Below are 14,549 nucleotides of genomic sequence, written 5' to 3'. Positions count from 1 at the left end.
TTCTTCTCTGCTTATCTTTTTCCCACTTCTACTATTAAGATACACAGCCCATTAAATGAAGGAGAAAAAGCAAATCATCTATGGCATCAGAGACCAAAGGAGTCAGGAAACAAGAATCTAGATCACGGGTCCCCAAAACCCAGTCCATGGATCAGCACTGGTCTGTGGCATGCCAGAAACTGAGCCAGGCAAATAAGTGGTCCCACCCACGGGATGCAGGAAGTACATGAAACAACACCCCCTCTGATCTGTGGAAAAACCTCTCTCCACGGAACCAGTCCCTGATGCTCAAAATATTGGGAGCCAAACGCTGATCTAGATTGTATATGTAGCTATTTATCTATTGAGATTTATCTGGCTTGGGACCCCAATGGGGGGAACAGCACAGTGGAGGTGGTTGAGTAACAACAGATTGCACCTCCCGTGTAATTAGGTTCTAGAAGTTTTTTGTGGTTGGTTAACCTTATTTGTTTTAATGTAGATAGATAGATTTTTATGATTGTAAGCAGCCCAGTTACCCTGTGGTGAGATTAGCAGCCAATAAAATGTATAGTTTGTAGTTTGTAGTTTAAGTTTATTTATAGGCCGCCCTTTTCCCTGAGGGGACTCAGGGCGGCTTACAACTTATATAGGAAGGGGAAACATACAATGACATATAGGACAATACATAATTAAAAGAATAGAGCAACATTCATCATTCGGGCGGGGATGGATTATAATCTTTAACCCCAGGCCTGACGGGATAGCCAGGTCTTGAGGGCTGTGCGGAAGGTCTGGAGGGTGGTGAGGGTACGAATCTCCACGGGGAGATCGTTCCAAAGGGTCGGAGCTGCTACTGAAAAGGCTCTCCTCCGCGTAGTTGCCAGTCGACACTGACTGGCAGATGGAACTCGGAGGAGGCCCAATCTATGCGATCTAATGGGTCGCGAGGAGGTAATTGGCAGGAGGCGGTCTGTCAAGTACCCAGATCCACTACCATGAAGGGCTTTGTAGGTGGTAAGTAGCACCTTGAAGCGCACCCGGAGATCAACAGGTAGCCAGCGCAGCTGGTAGGTGTTATGGTAGGTGAGGATAGGTGTTATGTGGGCGAACCGAGGTCCACCCACAATCACTCGCGCGGCCGCATTCTGGACTAGCTGAAGTCGCCGGATGCTCTTCAAGGGCAGCCCCATGTAGAGCACGTTGCAGTATTCCAGCCTAGAGGTCACAAGGGCCCGAGTGACTGTTGTGAGAGCCTCCCGGTTCAGGTAGGGTCGCAACTGGCGCACCAGGCGAACCTGGGCAAATGCCCCCCTGGTCACAGCCGACAGGTGGTAGTCAAAGGTCAGCTGTGGATCCAGAAGGACTCCCAAGTTGCGAACCCTGTCTGAGGGGTGTAATATTTGACCCCCCAGCCTGAGTGATGGAACACTGGCCAAATTATTGGGAGGAAAACACAACAGCCACTTGGTCTTTTCCGGGTTGAGTACAAGCTTGTTAGCCCTCATCCAGTCCCTAACAGCTTCAAGACCCCGGTTCATCACGTCCACCGCTTCATTGAGTTGGCATGGGGCAGACAGATACAACTGCGTATCGTCCGCATATTGGTGATATCTTATCCCATGCCTCCGAATGATCTCGCCCAGCGGTTTCATGTAGATGTTAAATAGTAGGGGGGACAGGACCGACCCCTGCGGCACCCCATATGTTAGGGGTCTAGGGGTCGATCTCTGCCCCCCGACCAACACCGACTGCAACCTGTCCGAGAGGTAGGAGAACCACTGCAGTACAGTGCCTCCCACTCCCACCTCCCACAGTCGTCGCAGAAGGATACCATGGTCGATGGTATCGAAAGCCGCCGAGAGGTCAAGGAGAACTAAGATGGAGGCATGGCCTCCATCCCTGGCTCTCCAGAGATCATCGGTCAATGCGACCAAAGCGGTTTCTGTGCTGCAACCAGGCCTGAAGCCGGACTGGAATGGGTCTAGGTAACTGGCTTCCTCCAAGGACCGCTGAAGCTGGGAGGCCACCACCTTCTCAACAACCTTCCCAACAAAGGGGAGGTTGGAGACTGGACGGTAGTTGTTAAGAACGGCTGGATCCAAAGATGGTTTCTTCAGGAGGGGTCTCACCACCGCCGCTTTAAATGCGGCGGGGAAGTGCCCCTCCCGAAGGGAGGCGGTAATAACTGCCTGGATCCAGCCCCGTGTCACCTCTCCGCTGTTGGCAACCAGCCAGGAGGGGCACGGGTCCAGTACACAAGTGGAGGCACTCACAGCTCTCATGGCCTTGTCCATGTCCCCTGGGGCAACATCCTGAAACTCAACCCAGCGATGGTCTACCGAATTATCCACCTGTGCCTCGGCTGGATCTGCAAAAGTGGAGTCCAAATCCGACCGAAACCGAGCAACTTTGTCCGCTAAGAATTGGACATAGTCTTCAGCCCTACCCTGCAAGGGGTCCCCCGTATCCCTCCTATTTAGGAGGGAACGGGTTATCCTAAACAGGGCGGCTGGACGGGACTCAGCGGACGCAACCAAGGTGGCAATATAAGATCTTTTTGCTGCCCTAAGTGCCCTGATGTATTCCTTGGTGCAGGTTGTTAAGAGTGCTCGGCTCGAATCGGATTTATCGGACCTCCATAGGTGCTCTAGGCGTCTCCTCCGGCGCTTCCTCTCCCGGAGCTCCTCGGTGAACCAAGGAGGCCTCCGGGATCCGCCACCTCGGAGTGGCCGTAGTGGCGCAATCCGGTCAAGGGACTCCGATGCTGCCAAGTGCCAGGCAGCAACCAGAGTCTCCACCGGACTGTGGGCGAGAGTATCAGTATATAAATAAATAAATATAAATATCAGTATTTATTTTTCCCCCTTAATTTTTTTCATCAATAACTCAAGGCAGTGGACATGCATAATACTCTTCCCTCTCCCCATTTTCCCTAACCAACACTGTGAGGTGGGTTGGGCTGAGAGTTACTTCATTCAGCTGGATTTCAGGTCTAAGGTGGGACTAGAATTCAGGGTCTCCTGGTTTCTAGCCTGGTGCCTTAACCATTAGGCCAATACTGCCTTTTGTACATGTTGTTCCACCCACCCTGACCAATAACCCCAGTGAAATAGGTTAGGCTGAGAGGGGATGCCTGGTTCCAAATCACCCAGGTCTGAGATAGTATCTGGTCTTGCTGTTCTTCACTTAATACCTTAGCCATGATACTACACTGTCTCCCAAATAAACAGTGGGAGGTTAGAAACAGAAAGGTAATTTGAGTAGCAAAATTCAAGAGGCAAACATTGGAAAAGGTATAAGAATTTATTGACAAATTAAAATATGTGATTTTTTTTTTAAGTTAACCCAACTCTGCCCAAAACCCTTTCCATTTCTTTTAAAAATGTGTCTGGTTGTCATAGAGGAGGGCTGTCAAACTTGTGGCCTGGATGCATCACTCGTTGGCCACGCCCGGTTTAGTGAAGGGGGGGGGGAGTCCTGATACGTCACGTGATGATACCCTGACATGAGTTTGACACCCCTGTCATAGAGGAACTGAATAATTATTAAATTAGGATAATAATTTCTCCAGCAATGCCTTTGCTGCTGCTGTACAGTCTTTAGTCCTTTTTAGTTTTGGAATAATGCTCTTTAGTCCATCTTTGACTTGTGTTGCAACTTCTTGATCAGAGCTCTGAAGAAGGCTGTAAGAGGAAGAAAGAGAAAGATATGTTTTAAACAGTGTCCTTTAAAAATCAATGGTTTTCCCAAGTGTCAAAAATACCATGGTTAGCGGTATCAAAGATTGAAAGATTGAAAAGAATTATGTGCTACCCACATCTAAGTGTTATCATAGGTCAACAATGTGAGTAACCAATGCTACTTCCATCTCATGCTCAGATATAAACACAGATTCTAATTTCTTCTTCTTTCTTTCTTTCTTTTAACACATTTAAAAAGAGGCTAGGGAGAATTGGATTTGTGTTGTATGTGTGCAAATTCACAAGGGCATCATGATTAATAATGGGATGCAAAATGGGGGGAAAAAAACTTTCATTACTTTTCCAGAGGCTTGTTTGTCAAGATTTTTTTTATATCAATGGTGAAGATATCAATGTTGGCCTGAAAAAACCTTCTGCATTTTTATCATAACTTTCCATTTAAACTGTCACATCCAACCTTGTGTTATTTTAAAACAAAATTATTCTGCCAAACAAACAGAAGAAAAGAATTAAAGTAGCTGGGATTGAGAAAAAAATCTGTTTTTCAGTATGATCCAAAATAGTTCTCTTATCTAAGAACAAGCACTCTGACCTAGTATTACATATTTGAAGAAATAATGTAAATTACGTAATATGCCTACAGATGACTATAATGAGCCTTCTAGGATATTTTTTCTTTATAGGTTTGTTACTATTTTAGGGAAGGACAAGCATGGGTGCAAGCAGCCACCAAGATTACCAAAATGTTGGAGCAGAAATTTAAGCTGATTAGACATGTTCCCGTCTCAAATTTTCATACAACACTAGAGCAAGATATGAATACTCTGCATCTGCTTTTGAATCCACATTAGATATTGGATGATAGAGAGATCTGCAGTGGTTCTGAAGCAGACCAAGACTAAAGATTCAGTAGGACATTTCCCAAAGGAGTCACACAATTTCCTGCAGTCACACAATTGCTCATGAAAATTCAGGAGGTTGGATAGGACTCCTTTAGGGAGCGAATGGTGCTCAAGTTTGATCTCAAGCATCTTTGTCTGAATTATGGATCCATCTAATTAAATACATGGCCAGTTGCGCTAATGGGCTGTAGCAATTTTAACCAGTGGTGAAATCTAATTTTTTTTTTACACCGGTTCTGTGGTTATGGCTGGGGGGGGGGGGGGGTTCATGTGACTGGGTGGGCGTGGCCAACCTTTTTGCACTTTTTAAAGCATTTTTTTCCTGCTTATTCGCCCAAACTGGCAGGAAAAAATGCTTTAAAAGCGGGGGGAAAGCTTCTGACGAGCGTGTGGTTCGCAGAACCAACAACAATCGTCCCTACCGGTTCGGCCAAACCAGGCGGATTTCACCTCTGATTTTAACTCTCTCTAGCTCGTCCATGAATTAGGATTAGTTTTCCAATGAGATGTCAAAAATAGAACTATTTCAAATATAGTAGATCAACTGAGTTCTATTAAAATAATGGAAGAAAACTAAAAGTCAGTACTAGCAGTATCAACCATCTAAATTAATAGTTGTAAAACCACCCTTGAGAGATAAAACTTTTAAAAGGCAACAATTCTCCATTTCTAGAGTTAAAGCAGAAATAATCAGGGTATCTCTGCTAAACCAGATTCCTCAACATCTTTTGCACCTCAAATAGAAAACTTTGCCACGTGTAGGGAAGCAATTCCTGACAAATCTTTATTTATGTTTTTACAAGGAATTAAGCATTCCTGTCAAATGTATGGGTTCTGTTCTAAGGTACAATTAAAAATCCCCACGGTTCTATTTCAGAAAAGCAGTGGCTGAACAATGGAAATTCACAATGATAACCACGTTAAATGGAAGTTTGATTTAAATCAGGTTTTTGCACTGATTTATATAAATAGAAACTTTTTTCTGATCTGTATCAAAAGCACTAGAATTTTTTTTTAAAAAAGAATGGGATCATGAAGAAAGAAACCAATTATTTTTAACAGATACGTATGCAGTGCTGATCAAGCTTGGCTAGGAGAATATATATATTTAGGGGGCAGGGGAACCATCAGATTGACAGGCACTTTGGGTGAGCCTAAAGACCCCTCAGGTAGGACTCCATGCATTCAGAACTCTGTTCCCCCCCACCCACTCAAATTCAGATTAGTGAAACAAAATAAATATCTCTTGCTTTTTGGTGATCTTGATCAACATTTCTGTTAACAGAAGCAAGGAAACAAGTACCCTTTCATTAGGGATTACTGCTGTGGGGATTGCAAAAACAAAGCAATCTGGATTATCTTCTCAAATTCAGAACATTTCAGGAATGGTCTTAACCGTGTTGGAAAGGCCACTCTTGAACTAAAGATTTGCGCACCTCTACATTTCCCTTGAAATGTGTTTGGACAAGGCACCTCCTGGGAACTCAAGGGCATGACAGAAGAAAGTCCATAGGAAGATAGGGGGGCAAATCAAAGGTGGTATTCAGCCAGTTCTGACCAGTTCTGGTGAACCAGTAGAGGAAATTTTGAGTAGTTCGGAGAACCAGTAAATACCACCTCTGGCTGGCTCCGTCCCCATCTATCCACTGTCTCCCAAGTCCCAGCTGATTGGCTGGGTCTTCTTCTGTTGCCCTGCATAAGAGAATGGAGCTGGAAAGCAAGTTAGTGGGATGGGGAGGAAATGAGGATTTTGCAGTATCCTTCCTCTACCATGCCCACCAAACCACGTCACACCCACAAAACCGCTCATAAAAAAATTTGAATCCCACCACTAGCAAATACTTCTGTAATATAATGAAGAAACTCCTGCTCACTAGGAATTAAGCTTGAGGGTATCTTTACCTTTTATTTTCCACTCATACAGATAATGATTTCAGTAGGCTTGATTGGAATCCTGGAACATAATTATAAGTCTTTCTCATTTTCTCTCCTGCAGTGACCTTGATCAGGTTTGCTGGAGAGGGAAGATTAGCACTTCCTCAGCAAACTGATAAACAGAATTGTTCCTTTTATGTTTAGGCTTTGAGGTCCAGCTGTCCTGCAACCTATCATTTTCTGTTCCCAATTTGCTTTCACTGAATGCACCTCTACTCCCAAAGGGACATTTATTCTGTCAAAAGGCATCAGGAAAATACTAATGAACCTAATTTGATATCAGGATATATTATATATACAATTCAGTGGATTCAATTGATCTATTTCTAGTGACTGTTTGAACAGATCCATCAGTTTTAATTTAGTGGAGCATGTTGCCATAGTGATCTCATCATTTCTAATTCCTGAGAAAACTTACAAGACAGAAGTTAAAACTTAACTTGGAAATATTGTCAGTTGATTCAATTAGAGAAGAGTAGTTAATCTACAAAAGCAGGAAGTTACGATAAATAAATACAAGTTAAAAGATATTTTAGTTTCATACCCCATCAATACATTTTAAATAGTTCTATAAATAAAGATGCTGCAAATAGTTTGTTTAATATCATATTGATTTATTCCAAAACAGAGCTGTTGTGTTCTGAGTTTGTTTGCTTGAGGTTATGTCAATAATTGCAAGAAAACTGCTTGGTATAAGAGCACAAACTTCAAGCTCATTTGCAATGCGTACTATATATATGAGACCCAATAATATTTGTATTATTCACATTACTGAGCAAGCAATCTTTGTAGGTTGCCTCATTGGAATAAGTTGAATTACCACATTATAAAGAAAGATAGTATGTCTGTGATAGCAGAGTCTCTAGGCATCATAAACTCCAGGACAGCCAAATTATTACCTTCAAAGAAAGACAGTCCAATGGGACAAGACAATCAACAGTGGTTGGGCATTTTACAAAAAATGTAGCAAAGCTTCAGCTTACTTCCCTTATATTTTAAAAATAATAATAACAATGAAGCTGAAAGCAAAATAATGAAACTTTGAAGGTGATTCAGCAAGTTAATCCAGCTGCAGTGTACTTACTGGCGGGAATGGTTACAGGCACTTCTTAAAAAACAATGATTTAAAAATATTAATATTAAATAATGTCATTGCCTAAAACAAATCTAGAAACCTCCTACATACCGGCACAGAACAATTGCACCACGATTCACATCCACCCAGGTCTTTAGAAGATCAATTCCCACATGGTCTATCAGGATTCTTGCAAAACATCCTGTTTGGGAAAATTCAAAGCAGGGTTTATACATTTACCATCTCAGGTCGGTTATTAATTAATACTAATCAACATATCTGCAGTCACTTCAAAGAGATACTGATTAGATTACGCACAATGCTGATTTGTAGCATTCAGAGCACATGCCCTTTCAATCTAATTTGCTGTGTTATTCACACATACACATAGTTGAATTCAAGGAAAGGGAAACTTATCCCTTGAATTGCTTTGTAAGAGCATGCCCCCCTTTTTTAGAAATGCTTTTCCATTCTTACTATGAGCAATTCTCTGTGTCCTTGGAACCACATCACTCAGAGAAGTTATTTTAATTAAGGCACACAAAATGGAAACCAGGACCTCGCTATCTTGCCCAACCCTCCACCAATTAAAGGTCTGTTGATTAATTTTACCCCCTATGTACAGATATGCCAACATACCTTCTCTGCCAGACTGACTCATCTTCTCATCTTGTTCTATTAGCCACTTAAGCACCAAATGACCGGCTGGATGTTCAGCAATGTGAAGCTTCAAAAGAAAGCATAAACACGTCAAGATCTCACTGGCCTCACTCTTCATTATCCTCACACGTGCAGCTTTTTAAAAGCAGGATCAAGTCATATAGCATGTAAGAAGTGCCCCATATACCTACTCTTCATATAATTAAGTAATTGGTGGAGAAATAGCAAAACAGTCTAAATTTTAAACAACCAGAAAACTTGGTAGTCACTCAGATTAGAAATGTACTTCTTTTTTTGGGGGGGGGGGGGATCAATCAGCTTCAGTCTCAAATACTTTTTTGAATATGTTCTATACTCCCTCCCATATTTGCCCATACCGGGTAATTTGACAAAACAAAAAACACTAGATAGATATATGATAGATGATAGATAGATAGATAGATAGATAGATAGATAGATAGATAGATAGATAGATAGATAGATAGATAGAGGCAGGCAGGCAGGCAGGCAGGCAGGCAGGCAGGCAGGCAGGCAGGCAGGCAGGCAGGCAGGCAGGCAGGCGGGCACGCACACACACACACACCTCCGAAATACATGTTGGAATTGAAGTCTATACAAGTCTTCAAATTGCCAAAGTTGGACACTCTTACCCTACACAATCACTATTACCTCAGAGAGATGAGTGAACAACAATGAAAGAGAAATCTGCTAATTTGGGGGTGCTTATTACTGTTTGCTTTGTGTCTACCTTACCTGTCCATCTTCTCCCCCCGGAATCATCTTTCTTGCAGCAAGACCAGCGATGGCTTTCATCGCTGGCTGGACATCACCGACAGCAGCCTTGAGGATGCCTGTCACTACAATGAATGCAGCTTTGTCCATCACCATTTCTTCAGCATGTGCATTGAGGTGCTGTAATAAGGGAGTGGAAATGGCTTCCAGAAGCTCACCATGGCGAACATCTGCATCCTTTTTACTGGTGGAATAAAGACAGACAGAATAAGAATGTTTGCTTGACAAAGAAAAGTGAGAATTGTACAAAATTCTGATGCAAAAGTTTTTAAAAAATCCAAATTCTGCATTACATTATTTTCATATTTTCCCCAGAACAATCTCCAACAACAGATCAAAAGTTTTGATTTACGTCCCTACAGCAGCGATCCCCAAGCTTTTGGGCACCAGAAACTGGTTCCATGGAGTAAGGTTTTTCTGTGGACCAGAGGGAGCATAGTTTTGCATGCTGCCTGTTTGCTGGCATGCCACGGACCGGTGCTGGTCCACGGACAGGGGGTTGGGGACCCTTGCCCTAGAGATCACCTCTGATCATGCACTCTTTGCATTGGATCTTTGCAAAAAAGTTTTTTCTATCTAAACCGGTAAAGCATTTATGAAGGAGCAAAGTGTTTATGAAGCATATTTTCATGAGAAAATGCTGGAATGGAGAATTCAGCTTCAGGCCAGAGGCAAGTCTCGTTAACAGCCACATGGTTGCAATCGTAATCCTCAGTTCAGGCTCCATTTCCTTGACTGTTTTTAATTTTTAAAGACCAAGATCGGTCAAGAAAGTGATTCGTGTGGCTGCTGCAATTAATGTCACTGGAAAGAACATCAAGAGAGACAGGCGATGGTGTGACTCTCGTGGCTGCCATGCCTGTGGCCTGCAGAGCGGCACTATTTTTATACAATCAGCAGGTGATGTATTTTGAGGTGCCATTTAATTACCCGTGGGGTGATATCAATCAAAGCTGTCTGTCGGCAGTGAGTATATTTATGTTAGGAATGAAGGTGACAGTTCGCTTCTGCCTATAGTATTTTGAACTATGGCCCAAACATTCATTTGTTCATACTTGCAGAGTTTTGTGGGATGTTTTAAATAAAATATCCTGCCTCAAAGAGGATCTAGTAACAATTGCCTGAAACCTGATTTAATTCTTTTTACAATTTTTATTGCAATTAATAGGAACCTCCCCCATGAACACAGGAATAATAAACAAATAACAATAAAATACCAGGAAATGGAGGACATTAATAAAACTTTTTTTAAAAAAATGTCCAGAATGCCTCCAGATCTTTTTTCTTGCCACTTCAATAAACTATTGATATCGGGGTCCCTGGCGCTCTCTGAGCTTGGCTGTTTTCTTGCAGACGTTTCATTGCCAAGGAACCACCAAGACTACTACTCCCGCCTACAATGAGAGGGCAAGTCACTAGAATATCAAATGAGAGCAAACCTCAGTCTCTACTAGCACTGATGAAGTTGCATAGTTTGGTACTGAAATGTTCACAAGAAAACAACAAAGCTTAGAGAGCACCAAGGACTCCGCATTTCAACCCTGCACTATTGATATCAGCCCATTGCTAGATGCTTGGTGTCTTCACAACAATGTAAAATAAACCTCTGGCTCCCCTGTTGCTGATCATATCTAAACATAGAAACTAAATGAAACTGAGCATGCCTATCTCTGGGTTTTATCTTCTACTAGCTGATAACCCGGCGCTGCCCAGGTAATTTATTAATCCTCCTTCCATGAACGTTGAAGCAATTTCTAAGCTTGGATTTTCCCCCTTGTGGAGTATATATTAGTGAAAGGACCTTGAGAAAAATGCATTCGTTTTTCTGAAAGTATTCTTTCACTAAGGTCTCCAACCCTGGCACATTGCTAAAGGCTGACATCCATTCACAAATTTTGCAGAATCTTCTCCGGATTCAATAGCATCACTTAGCCTTGAATAGGTCAGATTCTGTATCCTTGGAAGATTTGTCCAAAAAATAAGTGATATAGGAAGGCAAGATACAGTTAACCAGATAAGAACAGATAAAACATAAGAGTATTGAAATGAATACCGAGAAACGAATCTAGTCTGTATCATAACCAGCTGTAGGTAAAGCATAACATGCATTATTCTGCCAGTGTTGAAATAAACACCTGCTGTTCTTACTTGTCACTTGACTCACATGGCAATAAACTATTATTTTACCAAATCCACTACAAGCAAATGTGATTGAAATTCATAGAAAATTACCCAATATGAAATCCACCAAAATGTTATCCTACACTTTGAAAAGCTACGCCACCTTTTAAGGTCATTTATGTACAATAAAATATAGATCAAATTCTACTTGGCACAGCATTCTTAGGCAACTGTATAGCCATAGTTCAATCCACTGGGATTTGGAAGAGTGAAAAACAGCACCATTCAGACACAACCAGAGAGGAGAAGATGCAGAAATCTCAAGAAATTGTACCCAAGTACCTGTGAGAATTTTCATCACCCTGTTGCAGGATTTTGATTATTGCTGGGGAAAAATATGTCGGATCCCGTGGACTCAATAAATATAGCAGGACTTTCCTTCCATATTTGTTGTTTATAACAGCGGCTAAATTACTATTCAATTCCTAAGTGTTGGGGGAAAGACAAAAAAATCTGTTAGCAACAGTTTTTTCCACCCATTTCAGCTTGTTCTTGTTTTTTTGAAGGAAGCCAGTTTTTTTATCCTTATTCAAATCTTACCTATGACTAAATAAGACAAAATGCTAATGCTCCAAATCATGAACAAGAACAAGCCATATGTATAGATGGGAATAACATCCTCACCATTCCTTGCATTTTCTTTTGCTTAGACTGCTAAGCATTCCCTTCCCACCACCACACCACCTTTTTTTTCCATTTCAAAAGCCATCTTTAGCAACCCTGAAGATATAAGAAGTATAAAGCTTGTAGATAAATATCAAAGGGCAACGTTGTTTTATTTTGCTGTTCACAAGCCTGGCTCATCAGAAAAAAATGAATCCATCAGAAGTGCAAAACCAAACTTAAGACATTTTCCCTATGGCATGATTTCAAAATATTATGAACTGATAATTCCTCCATTTTTTCATCCCCTTTGGGCAACCATATTGATCAATCCATCTGGCTGCAATTTTAAGTTTAAAGCAAATACTCCAAACTTATGCAGATAGTATTACTAAAAGCATTCCAACATGGTTAAAGGAGAGACATGAAAACAGAGGGCAGTTTATCTAAGTCAAGTTTAGTTTCATTTTTCATTCAAAATGACAGCTTTTTTCTCATAGTTCTGGCAAGAAAATATATTGTGGGTGATGCCTTTTTTCTCCCCTTCCTAGTGGTTTTTCTGCAAGTGTAGAGACTGGGTTTTTTTGGGGGGGTCAACCAAGTGTTGATCCATTGGCTGTGATAGGAATTGATCAACTGGCTTGTCACCTAAGCCTGATGTTGTGGGCTGAGAGAGTGAGTGACTGGCTCAAAGTCATCCATCTGTTTTCATGCCTGAGGAAGGACTAGAACTGACAGTCTCCTGGCTTCTAGCCTTGTGCCTTAACCATTAGACCAAACTGGCTCTCTAAGAGAACATAACATAGTGACTATGATAAGTTTAAGACAAGTTGACTAAGATAAGCCTATTTCTATGAATGTGACAACCTTATGGTCCATTAAATCCGGTTTTCAGTAATTTCCCACAATGTTCACATACTAGAGCAGTATTTCTCAACCTTGGCCACTTGAAGATGTCTGGACTTCAACTCCCAGAATTCCCCAGCTAGCGAATGCTTGGCGAATGCCAGCAAAACTTCAATGGAGTTGAAGTCCAGACATCTTCAAGTAGCCAAGGTTGAGAAACACTGTACTAGAGCATGCCAAATACTGTACCTATTTCTGAAAAATAAAAGTTAAGCAGAAAAAAAGCACCATTTACCCCCATTACTATATGACTTCCTATTTTGAAGACAAATTATTTAGAGAAAAAGAGGGTTTTTAAAAAAAGATAAATGTAGTATTGTTCATAGTCCCTTAAATATATTTGCCTACTGCTCTTTTACAAACACAACAAATTTTAGTCATCATAATCTTTTATCTTAGGAGTATGTAGGCTTACTCCATTCATTCTTTATTCATGAATGAGCAGAGAAGTCTATATACTCAAATACATCACTTGATAAGCCTTTTGTCTCGAGAGTGTCCTTCACTAAATGAGAACTCTGAAGATTCTTCTCTTGCTTTTACTGCCATCCCATCAAAAAGTGGAGAAGATACGAGGATATATAAATTCTTCAACTAAAAGAATAGTCCTGGCTTCCTGTTCTGAGCGATTTGATAGATATCAAACTCTCACCACATACAGGACAAGACCGAATTAAACAAAAATCTGAAAAAGTTTGGAGGAAGGTGGCTTCCCAAATGAGATAAATTATGAGACTGTCTTTCAAACAGAAGTTACTATTATAAGCACAAACTCCAATCTGCGGAGCCATTATTGTGACATGCATCTTTGTTAATGAAGAAAGTCCCAAAATCCCAAAGCAGGACGAGCAAAATTAGAATCACGACATAAAGGAATGATCCCTTCACTCAGCTGTAGCAAATCAGACAACAAAGCATAGGGAAACTAAAACAAAACGAGCTTAAGTTTCAGGCTTAAGGTAATTGCTTTAGGATATAATGATAATAACCACTAAAAAGTCTTTGGGGAATGCCAAACATGTTGCTAAAACGTTTGGACTCTATTATACAACTGTTTGAGACAAAGAACATGTGATGTTAGTCAACTGAAGGTAATGACTATAAGACTTCAATCATGGTTCTCTTTCTTCAGTTTACCCAGTCTAATCTTTATATCGGCTATCCCTTAATTACATTAGAACAGATAGGTGCCTCAAAAACCTGTCATGACACAGCTTTTTCTATCAGTGGAAAATTCAAACTCACCAGTTTCACCATTGAAATCAGGCAGCATCTGTTTCAATTTTAGCTTGGTAACATCTAGGTTACTTTGCTAAAGTCAGAAACTAAGTAGGACCAGATTTGGTTAATATTTGGATGAGAGACCGCATTCAAAAAGTGCATGGCATGCGACAGTGCACCCACCCCATAATGCAATGTGTGCATGACAACCCCTGTATTCCACCTCCCTGTGCATGTGCATGTGACCTCCATCCCTTGCGCATGAGCATGCGAAAACCCCAACGCCCTGTTTTGGGCTTAATAGGCCTCCCGGGACCAAAAACGGGCCATAGGAGGGGGGCGCACCACACACCCCTGTGCGCGCCTCCCGCCCCCACACATGCACATGTGAGCCCTCCCGCCCCCCATGCATGCACACGTCTCCTGCATGTCCCCTGGCATGAAAATCAGCTAGCCGGCAGGAGGCAGTGAAGCTGAGTTGGGACAATGGCTTGCATGCCCGCAGAGGGCTCTGCGTGCCACAGGTTCGCCATCACGGCTATAGACTAAGAAATCAACAATCATCCTGAGACAATACTTGTACTGTAGCCA

At 41.7% G+C, this 14,549-nt stretch overlaps 1 protein-coding gene across 2 annotated transcripts in view; it reads right to left on the bottom strand.

Annotated features, from left to right (window-relative positions):
• Positions 1–3,271: 3,271 nt before the first annotated feature.
• The window catches only part of PUM3 (pumilio RNA binding family member 3), a 33,842-nt gene continuing 22,564 nt past the window's right edge, over positions 3,272–14,549 (bottom strand). For both annotated transcript variants that reach the window (XM_032213942.1, XM_032213943.1), the window contains exons 14-18: positions 11,511–11,653; positions 9,009–9,231; positions 8,235–8,322; positions 7,707–7,797; positions 3,272–3,665 (exon numbers count right to left, since the gene is read on the bottom strand). In XM_032213942.1, coding sequence (XP_032069833.1) covers positions 3,533–3,665; positions 7,707–7,797; positions 8,235–8,322; positions 9,009–9,231; positions 11,511–11,653 — 678 coding nt within the window. In that variant the 3' untranslated portion in view covers positions 3,272–3,532. The remainder of the gene's footprint in view (positions 3,666–7,706; positions 7,798–8,234; positions 8,323–9,008; positions 9,232–11,510; positions 11,654–14,549) is intronic.

Source organism: Thamnophis elegans, chromosome 3 (assembly GCF_009769535.1).
Source record: "Thamnophis elegans isolate rThaEle1 chromosome 3, rThaEle1.pri, whole genome shotgun sequence".
Lineage (NCBI taxonomy): Eukaryota > Metazoa > Chordata > Lepidosauria > Squamata > Colubridae > Thamnophis > Thamnophis elegans.
The sequence above is the reverse complement of the archived record's forward strand: the minus strand, read 5'-3'. Positions and strand labels throughout refer to the sequence as shown.